Below are 14,649 nucleotides of genomic sequence, written 5' to 3' on the forward strand. Positions count from 1 at the left end.
ATATGAGTAGAGTACATATTATCCTTTACAGGTTATTTCCAAGTATCACTAATTAAAGCTTTCCCAGACTGTTGAAATAATTTCAAAAGTATACTTTAAAATATGTAACAATTTCTTCTCCCAGATAGAGTCAGATCTTGGTAAATCAACTTAGTTCTCTCAAGGATTGAGAATCAGCCAGTGCACTCTAGTTCTCTTTGTGTTGCTACAATACTAGTTTCCCTATTTCTATACTGGCTGGCAAGTATCTAAGCCCACCTCCAAACTGTTCTAGGGCCTTCTGGATCTGTCCGGGACCTCCTGAGATCCCCAGGATTTAGAGACTATTGGGTCACTCTGGCTGCATTTGGGGCCTCTTGGTCAAGTCACTGTGTCTCAACTCTACAGTCAGCATTCTGTATATAATTGGTTATATGGCAAGGTACTATTCTGATTGCAAAAAGTTTTGAATAACATCCTTGTTTTACTTCTTTGATTATGCCTTTCACTGTCAACACTATAAACTAAGTCACTTCTCCACCCCTACCCCCCGGATCAACAACTATCCTACCAAACTCTTTGTTCTGTTTTGAAATACAGAGTCCGTCATCCCAAGCAGTGGAACATTTCACGTAAAGCTCCCTAAGAAGCACAATGTGGAACTCGGAATAACGATCAGCTGTAAGTAAAAAATGGCTGCTTTTAAAATATGATGCTGTAAAGACATTAGAAAATTGGCTTGTTGGATGGTTTACAGGCATGGCACATTTTCAGCATGAGGACCGAGTGTTGCTGTCATGCTGCGAAATGGTGGAGTTGCTCAAACCTCCAGCACTTACTCACCTTTTGAATGGGGCCAGTCACCGAAGCTCTCTCTGATGTTGTTTTTCTTTATAACATGGAAGTGTGAATATCTACAAAATACAGTAATTTTAAGTATTACATAAAATCATAAACTCCCATACCTTGTACAGTGCCTAGTAAGAAATCAGTAAGTTTTTAATAAGTATGTTACACCTCCCCCTATGAATAATTAGAGGGGCAGAAAAGTGCATATAAATTCTTTACATTTTGGTATATTATGGATTAAGTTTTACACTTAATCAATGCAATAAAACAAATGATCACATTTATTTATTTACTTTCAAGACTATCTTCTTGTGTCTACTGTGACTCTATAACCCATTTCACAAGACTAAAACAAGGTCTCTTCTTTGTTAAATCCCTGAATTCTTCCATGGCGTTGAAAGGTGTGTTGGGAACCAAATGAAAAGGAAAGGCAGAGTATATAAATGTGTTTCATTCCTTTTCTTCCTCAGGCTCTCGTTTCATAACTACTTTGGTAAAAGAACTTTAAAAATTTCATCCTCAGTGGACTTTCATAAAATGGAAATTGGGGGGAGGGGGCTTGTCCTTTTAATATCCACAGACTCAGTTCATCCATAAATGCCCCAAGAAAATGAAGCAAATGATCAATGCATAAAGATGAAAGGAGCACAGAGGCAATGACTGTGACCAGGAGGTGGCTGCCTCAAGAAAGAATGATGAGGTTACATGAAAGGGCCTTGCCACACTGTCAGATAGCATTTTTGTCAGTGGTTAAAGTAAAATAAATAAAAGGAGTTCTCAATTGGGCAATATGAAGGGCGACTGCCCAGTCCCACTTTGATGATATAAATTTAACACTAAAAATGCAATTTTATTTATAACTGATAAAACACGCATATCTACCGCAGCACTAGAAAGACTGGTTCTCCAATTCAGAGTCATGTTAAGAATAAGAAACCATATATATGAGAGGTGATCTATAGCCCCCCACGACCCAGAGCTGCCTATTAGGAAGAAAGTAGAAAGACGAATGAGATTTTGGTGGCTCCATCCCTGTTTTAGGTGCAACTAAAGTCATTTATACTCTAAATTGGGTCTCTCAGCCTCTTAGAACTCTGTGAAGCAAATATGGTTTGTGATTATTCTGTCAACAGCCGTGGCTCTTGAGATTGAGGGCACATCATGACTTACAGTCCCCAAAACATTTGGGGTTCAAGGTGGCTTCTGCAACCCTATGTAACTTTAAGGCAGTTCATTTATTCTGTTGATTCCTTCCATCCCTTTGTTCCATCAGACCAGGCTGCTCAGGTAGTGTCTCTTGAGGTGTATAGTGTGTAATCTCTTGGCTCTCCCCAGAAACCTGCCTGCACTTGTCTTCTTTTTCTTCCCTTTTTCTACCTTCACGCATTCAATACATCCTGTCCTCTGTGTGTCTGTGCTAAATTTCAAGAGTAAATGCCCTGTCCAGAAGATGCTTCCTGCCGGTGGGTATTTTGAAGGCATCAGCTCTATGGAAACTTCTGCTGATTATTTTACGTTCAAATGTTTTATTTAGGAAAATGGTCTTGTATTATTTTATATAATAAATTTATTCTCAAAAATTAATATAAATAAAAACATAATGTATCCAGTGTCCATCAAAAATAATCCTGTGATATATCTTTTTCAAAAAAAAATAGACATTTATATGCTCAGTTTGAGATGTAGTTATGTACATGCAGCTGCACAATATTTGTTTATTCATATGTAGAGTCATTTAAAATTATGTCTTATGATGTTTTTGTGTGTGTGCCAATCATTACTGCTGAAACTGACTCTAACAATAATAATGGCAAAAACCCAAACTCCTGCTCTCCAAGAATGGCTTGAATTGTAGCCAGCCACAAGCAAATGCTATTTATGGAAGCTGGAAGTGCTGTGCCACTCCTAGATGGAGAAATGATACACAAGCCTGTCACACATGCTTGTCAGCCCTTCTAGAGCTACGGCTCCATTTACGCCACTAATCATCACCATGCTGAGTTTGTGTCTCTCATGGAACATGCATATATTTTGCCAGTTGAGAAAACACAACTTGCTATAAAAGGGGGAAAACAAGGCCAGAATCCATTTGTGTTGCTACAAAATAGCAAGTTCCTGATGCCTGTCACAGTCACTGGCACATACAAGGTGCTCATTTAATACCTGTATCTGTTAAGTTAATGAATAAGAAGACTTTATGAGCAAACAATGTTCTACTAATAGTAGCCCTCCAGGAAACAAGCCCTCATAGGAGATGATGAATACACATGCTTGTGCATAGACTGTTGCATGAACTGAGGAAGCCTTGACTTGGACAATGATCACCTGATTCCCTCCCTCTGTCCCCAGTTTCCTTACCTATAAAAGGGGTACATATTTCCTCCTGCACAGCATTGACAAGATTAAATGAGTTAGTGTATGTAAAGTCCCTAGAACATGTTGTGAACCCTCATGAGTATTAGTATGATGACAATCCTTAGTTACTTTGCATACAGAGCCTTGTGAAATATTTTAAGCATACCTCCAGACCACAAATTCTAGTGTCCACTCTAATCATACCTCCTACGTTAGGAAATCCAGGGGATCCACTTCTCAAACACAGGTACTGTGAGTGAAACTGAGATTGATTGATTTTCCTCAACATCTTAACACAAAATCCCTTTGTATCTTCTCCACCTTGTGAAAACTCAGAGTACTAAAGAAGGGCCCTCCATCCCAGAAATATCCTATCAAAACCTTTATGACTCACTCTCCAGGCCTGATCAACTAAGAGTCCCTCTGAGTGTGGACGTAATGGGCAGTTTTAGACTAATTGTCTTAAGTTCCCACTGAAACACTGATAGAACATTAGCATCAGGCATTACTTTTATGGATGTTATTGCCATATTATGGAGGGATTTACTGTACCAAATAAAGTGGATGCAGTTTGGAACTGGAAGCCACACCCCAACACCCTCATACCCAGCCAATCAGATCATAGCTGTTACCTTCCTGTTTTCAAGACAGAGAACCCTGGTTGTCTGTATCATGTGCCTTCATCCATAAAGTCCTTCTGACAATGGATTTCTGGGGTTTATAACTACTTTATGCTGTGCATAGCACTGCACAGTTTTATACCTTTTCTTATTTAATCCTCAAAGCAATCCTGGGATATCTGTCCCCATTTCATAGACAGGACAGTCTGGTTCAGCTGTGTAACCTGCCCAAAGACCCTGAGCTAATAAAGGGCCAAGCAGGTGCCAAATCCATTCCATCTGCCTTAACCTTGGCTTTACTCTCATGGCACCTCTCAGCCCTGTCGCCATCTGATTGATGAACCTTCCCAGATTCTGTACCAGAAAAGCAAAAGGCAGCATTTTTTTTTTTTTGAGTGCAGCTAATTTGTTGCATTTCCTTTTTGGTTGTGACTGAATTGTTTGCAGAAATAAAGGCTTGCTTTATTTTTTAGAAAATCATGAAATAGCCTTTATGACAAGCACAACAAATCTGTCATTCCCCCACTAAGTCTTACACACATTTAGAAGAGAATGGTTCATGGGTTTTGCCAATTTTGCAATAAAAAACTACTCAGTGCTCCATTTCAAATCAAATAAACTGATTTACTTTCCATGCATTGTGTATATGGTTGCAATTAAAGCAAAGCTTAATGAGAGAGACAGAGCGACAGGGAGTTTCTCTATTGTAGTTTGGTTTCTTCATCAGACTCTTTGAGCCAAGTGCCTTCACTAGCAGAATAAGTTCCACCAATAACTGGATGTCTCAGAATATTCTTGAACCATTTCATTGATTTCCATTTAATTTCAGAATTCGCAAGAGTTCACTTGTCTTCAAAAACAGGAAAAGTTTTCAGACAGTATCATTTCCTCCAACACATTTTTTCGTTTATGTTGTTTTGATTTTTGTTTTGTTTTGTTTTGGAGTGTGGGTTTGAATCTAGGGCCTCATATATACTAGGCAGGCACTCTGTAGCTATGCCCAGAACAGTTTGCAATTCTGGATTATGACATGAGTGAAAAATGGTAGATGCTTATATTTCTCTAGAGGAATTTTATCAAATCTTTGAGTGAAGGTTTAAATTAATAATAAATTAATTGCAGCGAATAGAATAGTTTGTATTCTTTGCCAGAAGCTAAGTATAACGATTAAATGAAGTCTCATTAATATTTACTGTGAACTGATTTAGACAGGTATTGGTATCTATGTTTGCCTCTTTTTTTTTTAATGTAGTGTTAGATATTAAACCATCTGTTCTCCTGCATAAACATTTTCCTGGAATTCAGATGGGATTATGGGATATGATATGGTTCTATGATTATTATGGGTTGATCAGACTGTTTATCATAAAATCTTACTTCAGGGACCTTCTAATGGTCCCTAAAAGTATATCATTCCAGGCTTCAGGTCGGCAAAACATCTCTTAGAGGCCAATTGTTTTTTTGCAAATATTGAATATGGTTAGTTTAGTATCAAACTCCTAAATTACATATAAACTTCCTAAGTCAAGATGATTTTTTTTGTACTTATATGGACTATAACTCATTTCCAGAGGTAATTCTAAGTAAACTCAATTCTAATTGGTTTTCATATTTATCACATGGAAATATTCCTAAGAAAATTTATAAAACCCAAAACTGACTACTGTGCAGAATAATAGTTTCATCTGCCAACCTAATCAAAGTTATATCAGAATATATGAAAATTTAGTTAACTAGCAATAAAATATTTACTACAGCCATTAAAATAAAATAGTCACATTCCAGAACATTTCAGAATGATATGAATTTGTGAGCAGAATTTAAAGATTTATAGCACAACTATCAAAAGATTTCCTTCTGGAAGAAAAAAAAAAAAGAGAACTTCAAATTAGCACTTCTCCATTCTGTCTCCTGGTATGCTTGAGTAACAAGACACATCCCCATCAGCATGTCTCTTCTCTGGAAAGAAGTGCAGGACAGGGTGGGAGAAAGGGTCACCTGTCAGCACCACTAAGGGAAGCCCCAGTGGATTCTAATATTCTCCTATTGAGGTACCAGTCTGTCAGGTCCTCCCTGGAGAATCACTGATTAAAATAGATTTAAGCCTGATGGACAGTTCTCCAATTGCTTTTTCCAACTGCAACTTTAAATGACTTTGCTTTAGGTTTTCAGTTTATAAATAACAAACATTGTTATAGATATAATGTACATGTTTTCTAATTCATTTGACTCATAATGTTTGCTTTGCATACAGACTCTAATTGCATTAATGAAAGTTATTATAAATCAGGGAAAATGTACTGGGAAATCATGGATATAAAGATATGATTGTCCTATGTTCATTATTACAGCACCATCAAGTAGAAAACCAGGGGATCCCCTTGTCATTTCAGATATCAAGAAAGGGAGTGTGGCACACAGGTAAGGAAATCATATTTTCTGGTTTATTCTAAGACCTCTCTTAATTTAAGAAAAAATGACCCCTTCCATCCCAAGGCAGATGTTGTTAATGGTCACTATTCTCATATTGTACAGACAGTCCCTATTAATCAATCATATCTGATATCCCTGATAGCAATGGTTATGTAGATATTCCCCTTATATCAATTTACTTCGGTACCCAAGGCAGACAAGAATCCGCTAAAAATGTTTTTCAGGCCCTTTTATGAGTTTAGTGTGGGCTCTTCTTCACTGACCATCATCCATCTTGGATTTTCCAGCTAAAACCCTGAAATTAGCTCCAATTATGAGAAGTCCTCCTCACAGACATAACAGCTGGTGGAACAGTGTTGCTAAGTGTCCTCCCTGGGCACACAAGATCCTTGAGCATTAAGCAATGTTCATGTCTCCTATTTGGTTCATATACCATTAAAATAAGGGAGTCTCAAACTTTTATTTCAGAGATAAAAATACTTCTTAATTGACTGAAAATACTGATGTAAGACTATTAGGTTTCCTTTCATTTTTCCATTAAGGACTTTTTTTAAAAAATCCCATTTATTACACAATCATGTCATTAAAGAAGTAGTTTAACATGCAAAAGGAAGGAAGGACATTGTGTAAGTTTAAGTGGATAGGTATATAGGCTCAGCTGTTGTGAAAAAGAAATTTACCAATCGCATGGATGAAACAAAACAGAAGTTTGTCTCTCTCATAACAACTGGGAGGTAGGCAGGCCATCCAGGACTGGAAGTCACTGCTGGGGGAAGGTAGCCATCCCTCCTCCTTGCCAGTCATCTGCCTTTCCTAAACACAGGCAGGAGGTAGGCATTGGGAAAGTGCTAAGAGTCTGGAGCATACATTTTTTAGAGGGTTACTCAGAAAAACAAAGAGGCAAATAGATATTAGGAAACAATTAGCATCCTCTATCAAAGACTTAATGCACAGAGGACAGTTCTTGCAAATATCTGGGTCCATACATGTATACACATACAAACACATATACACAACATTCTCATTATTTTTCTCATTTCATAATGGTCCTTAAAAACTTTCAACAGACCTGTACTTGTCCATTGCCAGTATTAGATTCTAAGAGACCACTTTCTAAAAAACTAGCATCAGGTTCACCTATACCTCTTCTCCCTACTCCAGGCACATGCAGAAATGGTAGAGATTCCAAGTCTCAGGTTCCCTCCAACTCTGTCCCTCCTTGACTACTCCCACTCTCTCATCCTCTCCTATTGCTTGATTTCCAGGGACCAAAACAGGTACAACAGTGTGGAAGAGCATAAGGACTTGGAGGTCTCTGCAGACCCCAGCCCATTTCCCCCCTTCCCAGGAACCTTGGACTTCCTTAGTGAAGCTTACATGGATGTCCCCGTTTAATTGACAAAAGCATTTTTAAAACGTTGTAATACTCTGCAATTTAATGTCACATCAGCGATCCCAAACAAGGCTGGGAAAAATGGGGTTTGTCAATACGTGCAATTTAAAAACAGTTTGAAGACACTCTTTTCCTCTGAAGATTACCATAATGCTGCATTATGCTTAATGCCTCTTTAAATGGCCTGCTTAAGCATTTGTCATTAGTCATGTGTCACTCTGCATTTACTCACAGAACTGGAACCCTGGAACTTGGGGATAAATTACTTGCAATTGATAACATCCGGCTGGACAACTGTTCCATGGAAGATGCAGTTCAAATCCTCCAGCAGTGTGAAGACCTGGTGAAGCTCAAAATCCGCAAAGATGAAGATAATTCAGGTATTGATGGCATCCTTACTTATGACTGATTGTTCTGACTGCCCATCTGTCAAAAACGTACTAGTGCTTGATGTTTTACATACAACAGCTGGCTAGTGACATTGCGACACTGTTTTTTTTTTTTTTAATGTAGTTAAAAGAGACTTTAAATTGTGCATTCGGAGTATCATACAAATTTTAAATAATGGTGCTTTAAATTAAATAATTGAGGTATTTTCACTGTACATATTATTGTGTTTGTATTAACTTTTCAGGGTGAAACTAGATCATCACCCAATATCACTCTAATACAATGAAATTAATCATTTCCAAGTCTTGGTTAATATTTACATTACATAATTATATCCATAGCAGATGTTGCATTTTTACTTAACTTTACAGACATTTTAACATTTACAAGCCCTTAATATCTGTTATTTACCGCATATAATTTATTTACCATTCTTTTATTCTTAAATTGTTCTCAATTGCTTCATTATTGTGGATAGTACCATCATAGACATATTTATGCATAGATACTTTTGTTCCACTTTTCTTCTTAGAAGATTGCTGAGGAAAAAAAAAGAAAAAGAAAGAAACTTGTGATCCTTGCACCATGTTGCTTTCTTGAAGGGCTATGTCCATTCTCAGGTGTCCAGTATCGTGTGAACACAGCAGGAGTAGAGCAATGTTTCTCAGAATCTAGTAGGCCTCAGAATCGCCTCTGGAGCCTATGAAAACACAAGTTCCAGGACCCTATCCCCAGGTGGGGCCTGGAATTCTGCATTTCTAACTAACTTCCAGGTGATGCCGCTCAGTCATGCAAAGAGCACACTTTGAGTTGGCACTGCCGAGGGAGCCCATTGTCTGTGATAACAACTTAGAGCCAATTTAAAAAAAAAAAAAGTTCATTAATTGAAAAAGTCAGATTATGTGGAAAATTATAGAAAATGATAAATATTCAAAGCATAAGCATTTAAATTTTGCCAATCCTATGGGTAAAGTCAAGGCCTTTTCTATGAATAGGATTCTACTGAGTATAGTTGCAAATCTTTGTCTAAACTATACACATATAGTTCATGATTTCCGATTTTATTTTACTTTTAAAATTAAATGTATTTTAACTGATAAATAAAAACAAAAATTATACCCATTAATATGGTAGCATAATGTTTTGACACATGTATGCTTTATGGAATGTTAATTCAGGTTAAACATCTATCTCCTCAAACATTTATTATTTTGTATGATAAAAACTCTCAAAATCCTTTCTTCTACCTTTTTGGAATGTATAGTATGTGGTTATTATAAATAGTCCCCTTACTGCACAATAGCACACCAAAACTTTTTTGCAGTCTTGATTTTAACACAGTGAGAATTTAAAGCAATCTTATCACTTACTTCACCTATATTTTTATTTTCTGCAATGTTTTAGAGTTTTTCTCCTATTTAATTAACAATAGATCTGTACCTAATGTATTTGTGTTTGCTTTCATGGAATAACTACATAGATTCTTTATACAATAACAAGTAAAACTTGCATAAACAAACTTGGGAATAAACACAATTCTAAACTTTTAAGGTTGTAGCTCTGGCAGGAGCAGAAGCAGAAAGGTACAGGGGAACTAGAAAAAGAAACCTATTTCTCAGGAGAATTTTATGGCATTAGTCGGTATATTTTATAATAGAAAGCCACAATGAATCCAGTAAAGTGAAAACTGGTTACAATGTAGTTAAATTGGTTAAGTGAGGACTCATTAGAATATAGATATAGATATGTAATTTCATCCCAACTGCATTAATCATCTTTCTATCAGTGTGACAGATTACCTGAGAAAGTAAACTTAGAAGAAGGAAAGGTTTGTTTGGGCTCATAATTTCAGAGGTTTCAGTCCATGGTTGGTAGGTTGGTTTCAGAGTTTGGGGGCCTGTAGTGAGGCAGAACATCATGGCTGGGAACATGTGACAGAACAAAGCTGCTCACCTCAATGTGGCCAGGAAGCAAAGGGAGAGAGAGGAGAAGGGGGCCCTTATCCCAATATGCCCCCAATAACCTAACTTCCTTTCACTATGCCCCACCTCCAAAAGCTTCCACCTCCTCTCAACAGTACCACAGACTGGCCACCAAGCCTTTATCATGTGGGCCTTTGCAGGAACATTTAAGATCCAAATCAACCAGCAGTGAACTATCATCCATGTTCTGGAATCTTCCCATAAACCACCTAGATCTAGAGTTCATGGTCATGTCAGACCATGTGTTAATGCTTTTTATACAAAGTTTTTAAAAAATTAGTAGTTGCATCGATCAATACAGTCGGTAATGATGATTATATACAAATATGTTTTATAACCATGTTTTAAAAATACGTACTCGTTTGTACTCATTATTTCCCAAGCAACTGATTTTCTATGCCAACATTTGCATTCCTTTTGTTCTGAGTCTGCTTCAATTGCACTTGCTTTCGGGGATTTATTTCAAGAGAGGGCTAACGCCTCCAGCATCATCTGGGTTCCCTCCTAGCAAAGAGGCAAAGCTCTGTGGAGAAAACTATTTTACATGATTTGTCCAGCTAAGTAGATCTCAGCTACTTCCTTGCACAATGAAAAAGCAGAGCCTGAGATGAATATGCATGGTGTATACAGTTGGCAATGTGTCCCATTTCAAAGCCCAGCTGTGCAGATGCACTGGCAGGGATTTCAGAGACAAAACACAGCACTTGGAAAGCTAAATCTTAGTTTCAGTTGCCGATTTCCTTTGGCTTGCTTTTCAGCTTTATACCTTTCTTTTTATAATCCTCATACCAATATTATGGTAATTATCATGTTTATCAAGAGTTTTTTACCTTTAAAAATGTACTCTTTTAAAAATTCTAAATTTTTCCATTGAAAAACACACATAGACAAAAATAAGACTATAAATACTAATGGGAGGGATATATTTACCCAAACCAAATTTTCTCAATGGTATACCAAAATATAGATACATTTACACATGTTTTATACCAGATCACTATTTGAAAACTATCATCTGATCATTGGTTTAGAAGAATTAGGATGGGCCTAATATCCTCTTCCATCATGAGAGTGAAAATATAATTTGAGAAACTAAAATTGTTTTTTATTTAGAACAAATCAAGTGGGAGGAACCCCCATTATTAAAAGTGTAAAACCTGATTACAGATTGGTTCAAGACAGTCTGTGTAATCATAAAGCACAACATTTAAAATCAGACCTGAGTTTAGAGTTTAGCTCTACTGTACCTGAGCTTTGTGAGTCTGGGAAAGTTACTAAACCTCTCTGATATTCAGCTCCACTTCCAATAATGTGCATGTAAAAGTATGTATCCCCCTCAGTGAGCTGTTGTAACTTGTTCTGGCACAGTTGGTGTTCAATAAGTGGGGAGTGTTTTTACTATAACTGCCTCCTGAAATCCCTTTCCCTGTACCCATTCTAATCCTTAGTCAAGATATAACTCAGTGGAAGATAAGCACTTATCATCAGGTCAGTGACTTATTTGGGAACTGTAATATTGTTCCTAATCTGAAATTATGCTGGTAATTTGAATTGTCACTCTGAATCATTCCCATCCTTTGTCTCAATGATTTTGAATGGTAATATCCAGTATACATCCTCTACCCCTGAAATATTTCTTATACTAATACTGGGCTTTCTCTACCCTAAGAGTTTTCCATGTCTTTCTTTAATTACCTGTTCCTTGCCATCCTTTGCCAATGGGAGTTTATGACCATGCCTGATGCAACCCGATTTCCTAAGGTTGCCTCAAAGATGCTGCTTCACAATGTCAGCATTTCTCCTAGGTGTACTCGTCTCATTGTTCTGCCATTGACCTTATGCTAGGAGACAGTGGAACTAACCCATGTGTTGGCCAAGTCTTTGGTTTTCAGCTATGCCATCGGCATCATTTGGTGTCTGTGCCATAGTAGGAACTGGGCAGGGCCCAGTCCCTGCCCTTAAATCAGTCATTGCTCAGTAGGAAAAACAGAAGAAAACCCACATTTAATACTACAATGAATATTCTCTAGGTTTGCATACATGTTAAGAGAAGGTGGTGGTATCCATTTAGGCATGGGGAGTTTGAGGAAATGAGTCTAACAAACTTAGCCTCCACAGTGTTGGTCCTGTCCAGGCAGGACAGGAGAGTGGAGGTGTGCCATATCCACATAGGCAGCTGTGGCTGAAGCTTAAAGTGTAAGGACATTGTAGTGGGTGAGCTTGGAAGGCCACTGGAGACAAACCCTATGGGCCTTGTACAAACCATTTTAAGAAGTGGGAATTTTACCCTGAAAGCCCATGGGGGGCGGGGCTACCATAGGAGTGCAGCTGGGGAGTGCAGCCATACTGTTGGGTTAGTGACCACTCATTTCCCATCTGACAAGCTGGGAAACTTGAGCCACTCAACGTCTCTGAGCATCAGTTTCCTCGTCTGTAAATGTGCATTTGATGCCTATTTTGCGTGGCTGTTTTAAGGATCAAAGGAGGTAATTATTTTAGCAATATTGTTACACCCAGTGAATGTGTTATCCTTATAAGAATGTTGATAAAATCAATTTTAGTTATATTTTAGGATGGCAAAATCTATTGGAACACTGGGGTGGTAGGCGTTTTTCTCCCTCTAGATTCAGTTACCATTCTGCCTTTGCAAGCTTTTGTGTTTGACATCTTTCATCATCACAGGAACATAACCCAACGAGAGACAAAGGGTTCTTGCATGAGTCCAGATCTCCAAGATGATGGCTGCTACTCAATCCCCAAGTCCACAAAGATGCAAATAACCCTCTCCAAGAAAAACCTGTTGTTTCACCTTGACTGCATCTGGGTCCAATGTCAGTGAAGAGGGGAGAGTGAGATCTGGCTGGGTCTGGAGTAGCAGCCCTGAAGCAAAGCTGTAGAGACTTTTGGGAGTCTGTAGGAAGAGATGAAGGTTTACCAATCTATCCTGTATAGTTTGCAAGGATCTGTTTTATATTACTTCTTTCCTGTCAATCAAATTCTCTCTTGATTTAAATCATCTTACTTCATATATAGTGCTTGTTATTAGAGACCATAAATTCAGTACTTTACTTTCATGGACTTGAATTTATGTTGAAAAATATTTCCAGGCAGCAGCTTGTCCCATCCAAAGCAAATTATCTTTATACATTCCCAAGCTGAGTCTCATGAAAATATAGCCTTATTACCAGTTAAATCTGTCCTTCAAAGATTTGAGCTTTCAGGTTTTTTTTTTTTTTTTTTTCAGTTCATCAGTGTTAAGCCAAGCCAAGTAATGTGGAGTGGCTTTTTTTCCCTGAAAACCTAGATTGGAGGAAAGATACCTCATTATAAGCTCTCAAGAATGATCCTGGCTTATGCTAGAAGCACTGGAATAGTGTGTCAGCAAGAAGCTGGCTGCAGGAAGAACTTATGATAAACAGAAGTATTCTTCCTTTTCTTTGTGCTTGATCTCTCAAAAATAATACCACTTAAATTTGAATTTGCATAAGAGTCACCAGAGAGCTCGTAAAAACAGAAAAGCAGCCATGGGACACATCTGTAATCCCAGTGGCTCAGGAGGCTAAGGCAGGAGGATTGCAAGTTCAAAGCCAGCCTCAGCAACTTTGCTAGGCCCTAAGCAACTCAGCAAGACCCTTTCTCTAAATAAAATAAAAGAAAGGGATGGGAATGTTGCTCAGTGGTCAAGTGCCCAGAGGTTCAGTCCCTGGTATCAAAAGGAAAAAAAAAGAAAAGAAAAGAAAACAGAAGAGTAGGCCCTTTCCACAAAGTTTCTGATTCCTACCCATTTGGGAGCAGACTGGGAATTTGCATTTCTAGCAAGCTCCCAGATGATGCCAGAACTGTTGGTCCCAGGACCTTTTGAGAAGGGCTGTCGCAAAGGGTCCTATCTTTGAGACTTAGAAATTATCCCTCACATAAAGAAGTTTGAATTTCACTCTTAAACACTCCACAACTCCTTGGAACTCTTCTGATTCATTACTTTGACATGACCAGGTGAAATGACCCTGTGACAGGAAGGAAGCTGTAGAGAGTGCTTCTCTTAATGGTTTCTCAGGCTTACCCAACTCCAAGAAATTTAGCCACACTCAAAAAAAAAAAATTCATCCTTTTTTTAGAGCCATTATGTTTAGTTGAAGTGAACTTTGATTGACCTGCACACGTCTGCCTTCCAAAGACTCTCTCCCGAATCCAAGCCTCCTGTTTGGCCACAGAAGCAGCTGCCATTGTGGATCCAAGCCAGAGAGTGTTCATTTTGTTAAACAGGCAGTGCTCAAGAAGCCTGAAAACAACATCGTAGATAAGTAATGCAGCAATTTTGCATCTGTTCTGTGGTCCCATTAATTTTCTTAACTAGAGCTGAGCAGAACAAACAAGTAGGCTGGCCTTCTTTCCTGTATTTCACTAATAGTTGTAAACCTTCTGTTGTGATATAAAAGCTGCGTATAATATCATTAACATCTGTTTAGGCTCACGTTAAAACTTACTGGTAATTCTGCCTTTTTCCTTCTCAGAAAGTTTCTCTTCTGGCTGTATGCTCTAACGGCTTCTTTCTAAGCTTTTAAGCTGCAGCGGACTCAAGGAGAGAGGACCTTGGAGTGTTTCCACCTCCAAAATGGTCTGAGCTTAGCCTTCTAAACTGCAGTTAGTA

At 38.0% G+C, this 14,649-nt stretch overlaps 1 protein-coding gene across 1 annotated transcript in view; it reads left to right on the top strand.

The window, feature by feature from the left end:
* The window catches only part of Grip1 (glutamate receptor interacting protein 1), a 630,091-nt gene that overhangs the window by 568,529 nt on the left and 46,913 nt on the right, over window positions 1-14,649 (top strand). The window contains exons 14-16 of the mRNA XM_071609698.1: window positions 580-660; window positions 6,155-6,224; window positions 7,864-8,009. Coding sequence (XP_071465799.1) covers window positions 580-660; window positions 6,155-6,224; window positions 7,864-8,009 — 297 coding nt within the window. The remainder of the gene's footprint in view (window positions 1-579; window positions 661-6,154; window positions 6,225-7,863; window positions 8,010-14,649) is intronic.

The sequence above is a fragment of the Marmota flaviventris genome, chromosome 3, assembly GCF_047511675.1.
Source record: "Marmota flaviventris isolate mMarFla1 chromosome 3, mMarFla1.hap1, whole genome shotgun sequence".
NCBI classification, from domain to species: domain Eukaryota; kingdom Metazoa; phylum Chordata; class Mammalia; order Rodentia; family Sciuridae; genus Marmota; species Marmota flaviventris.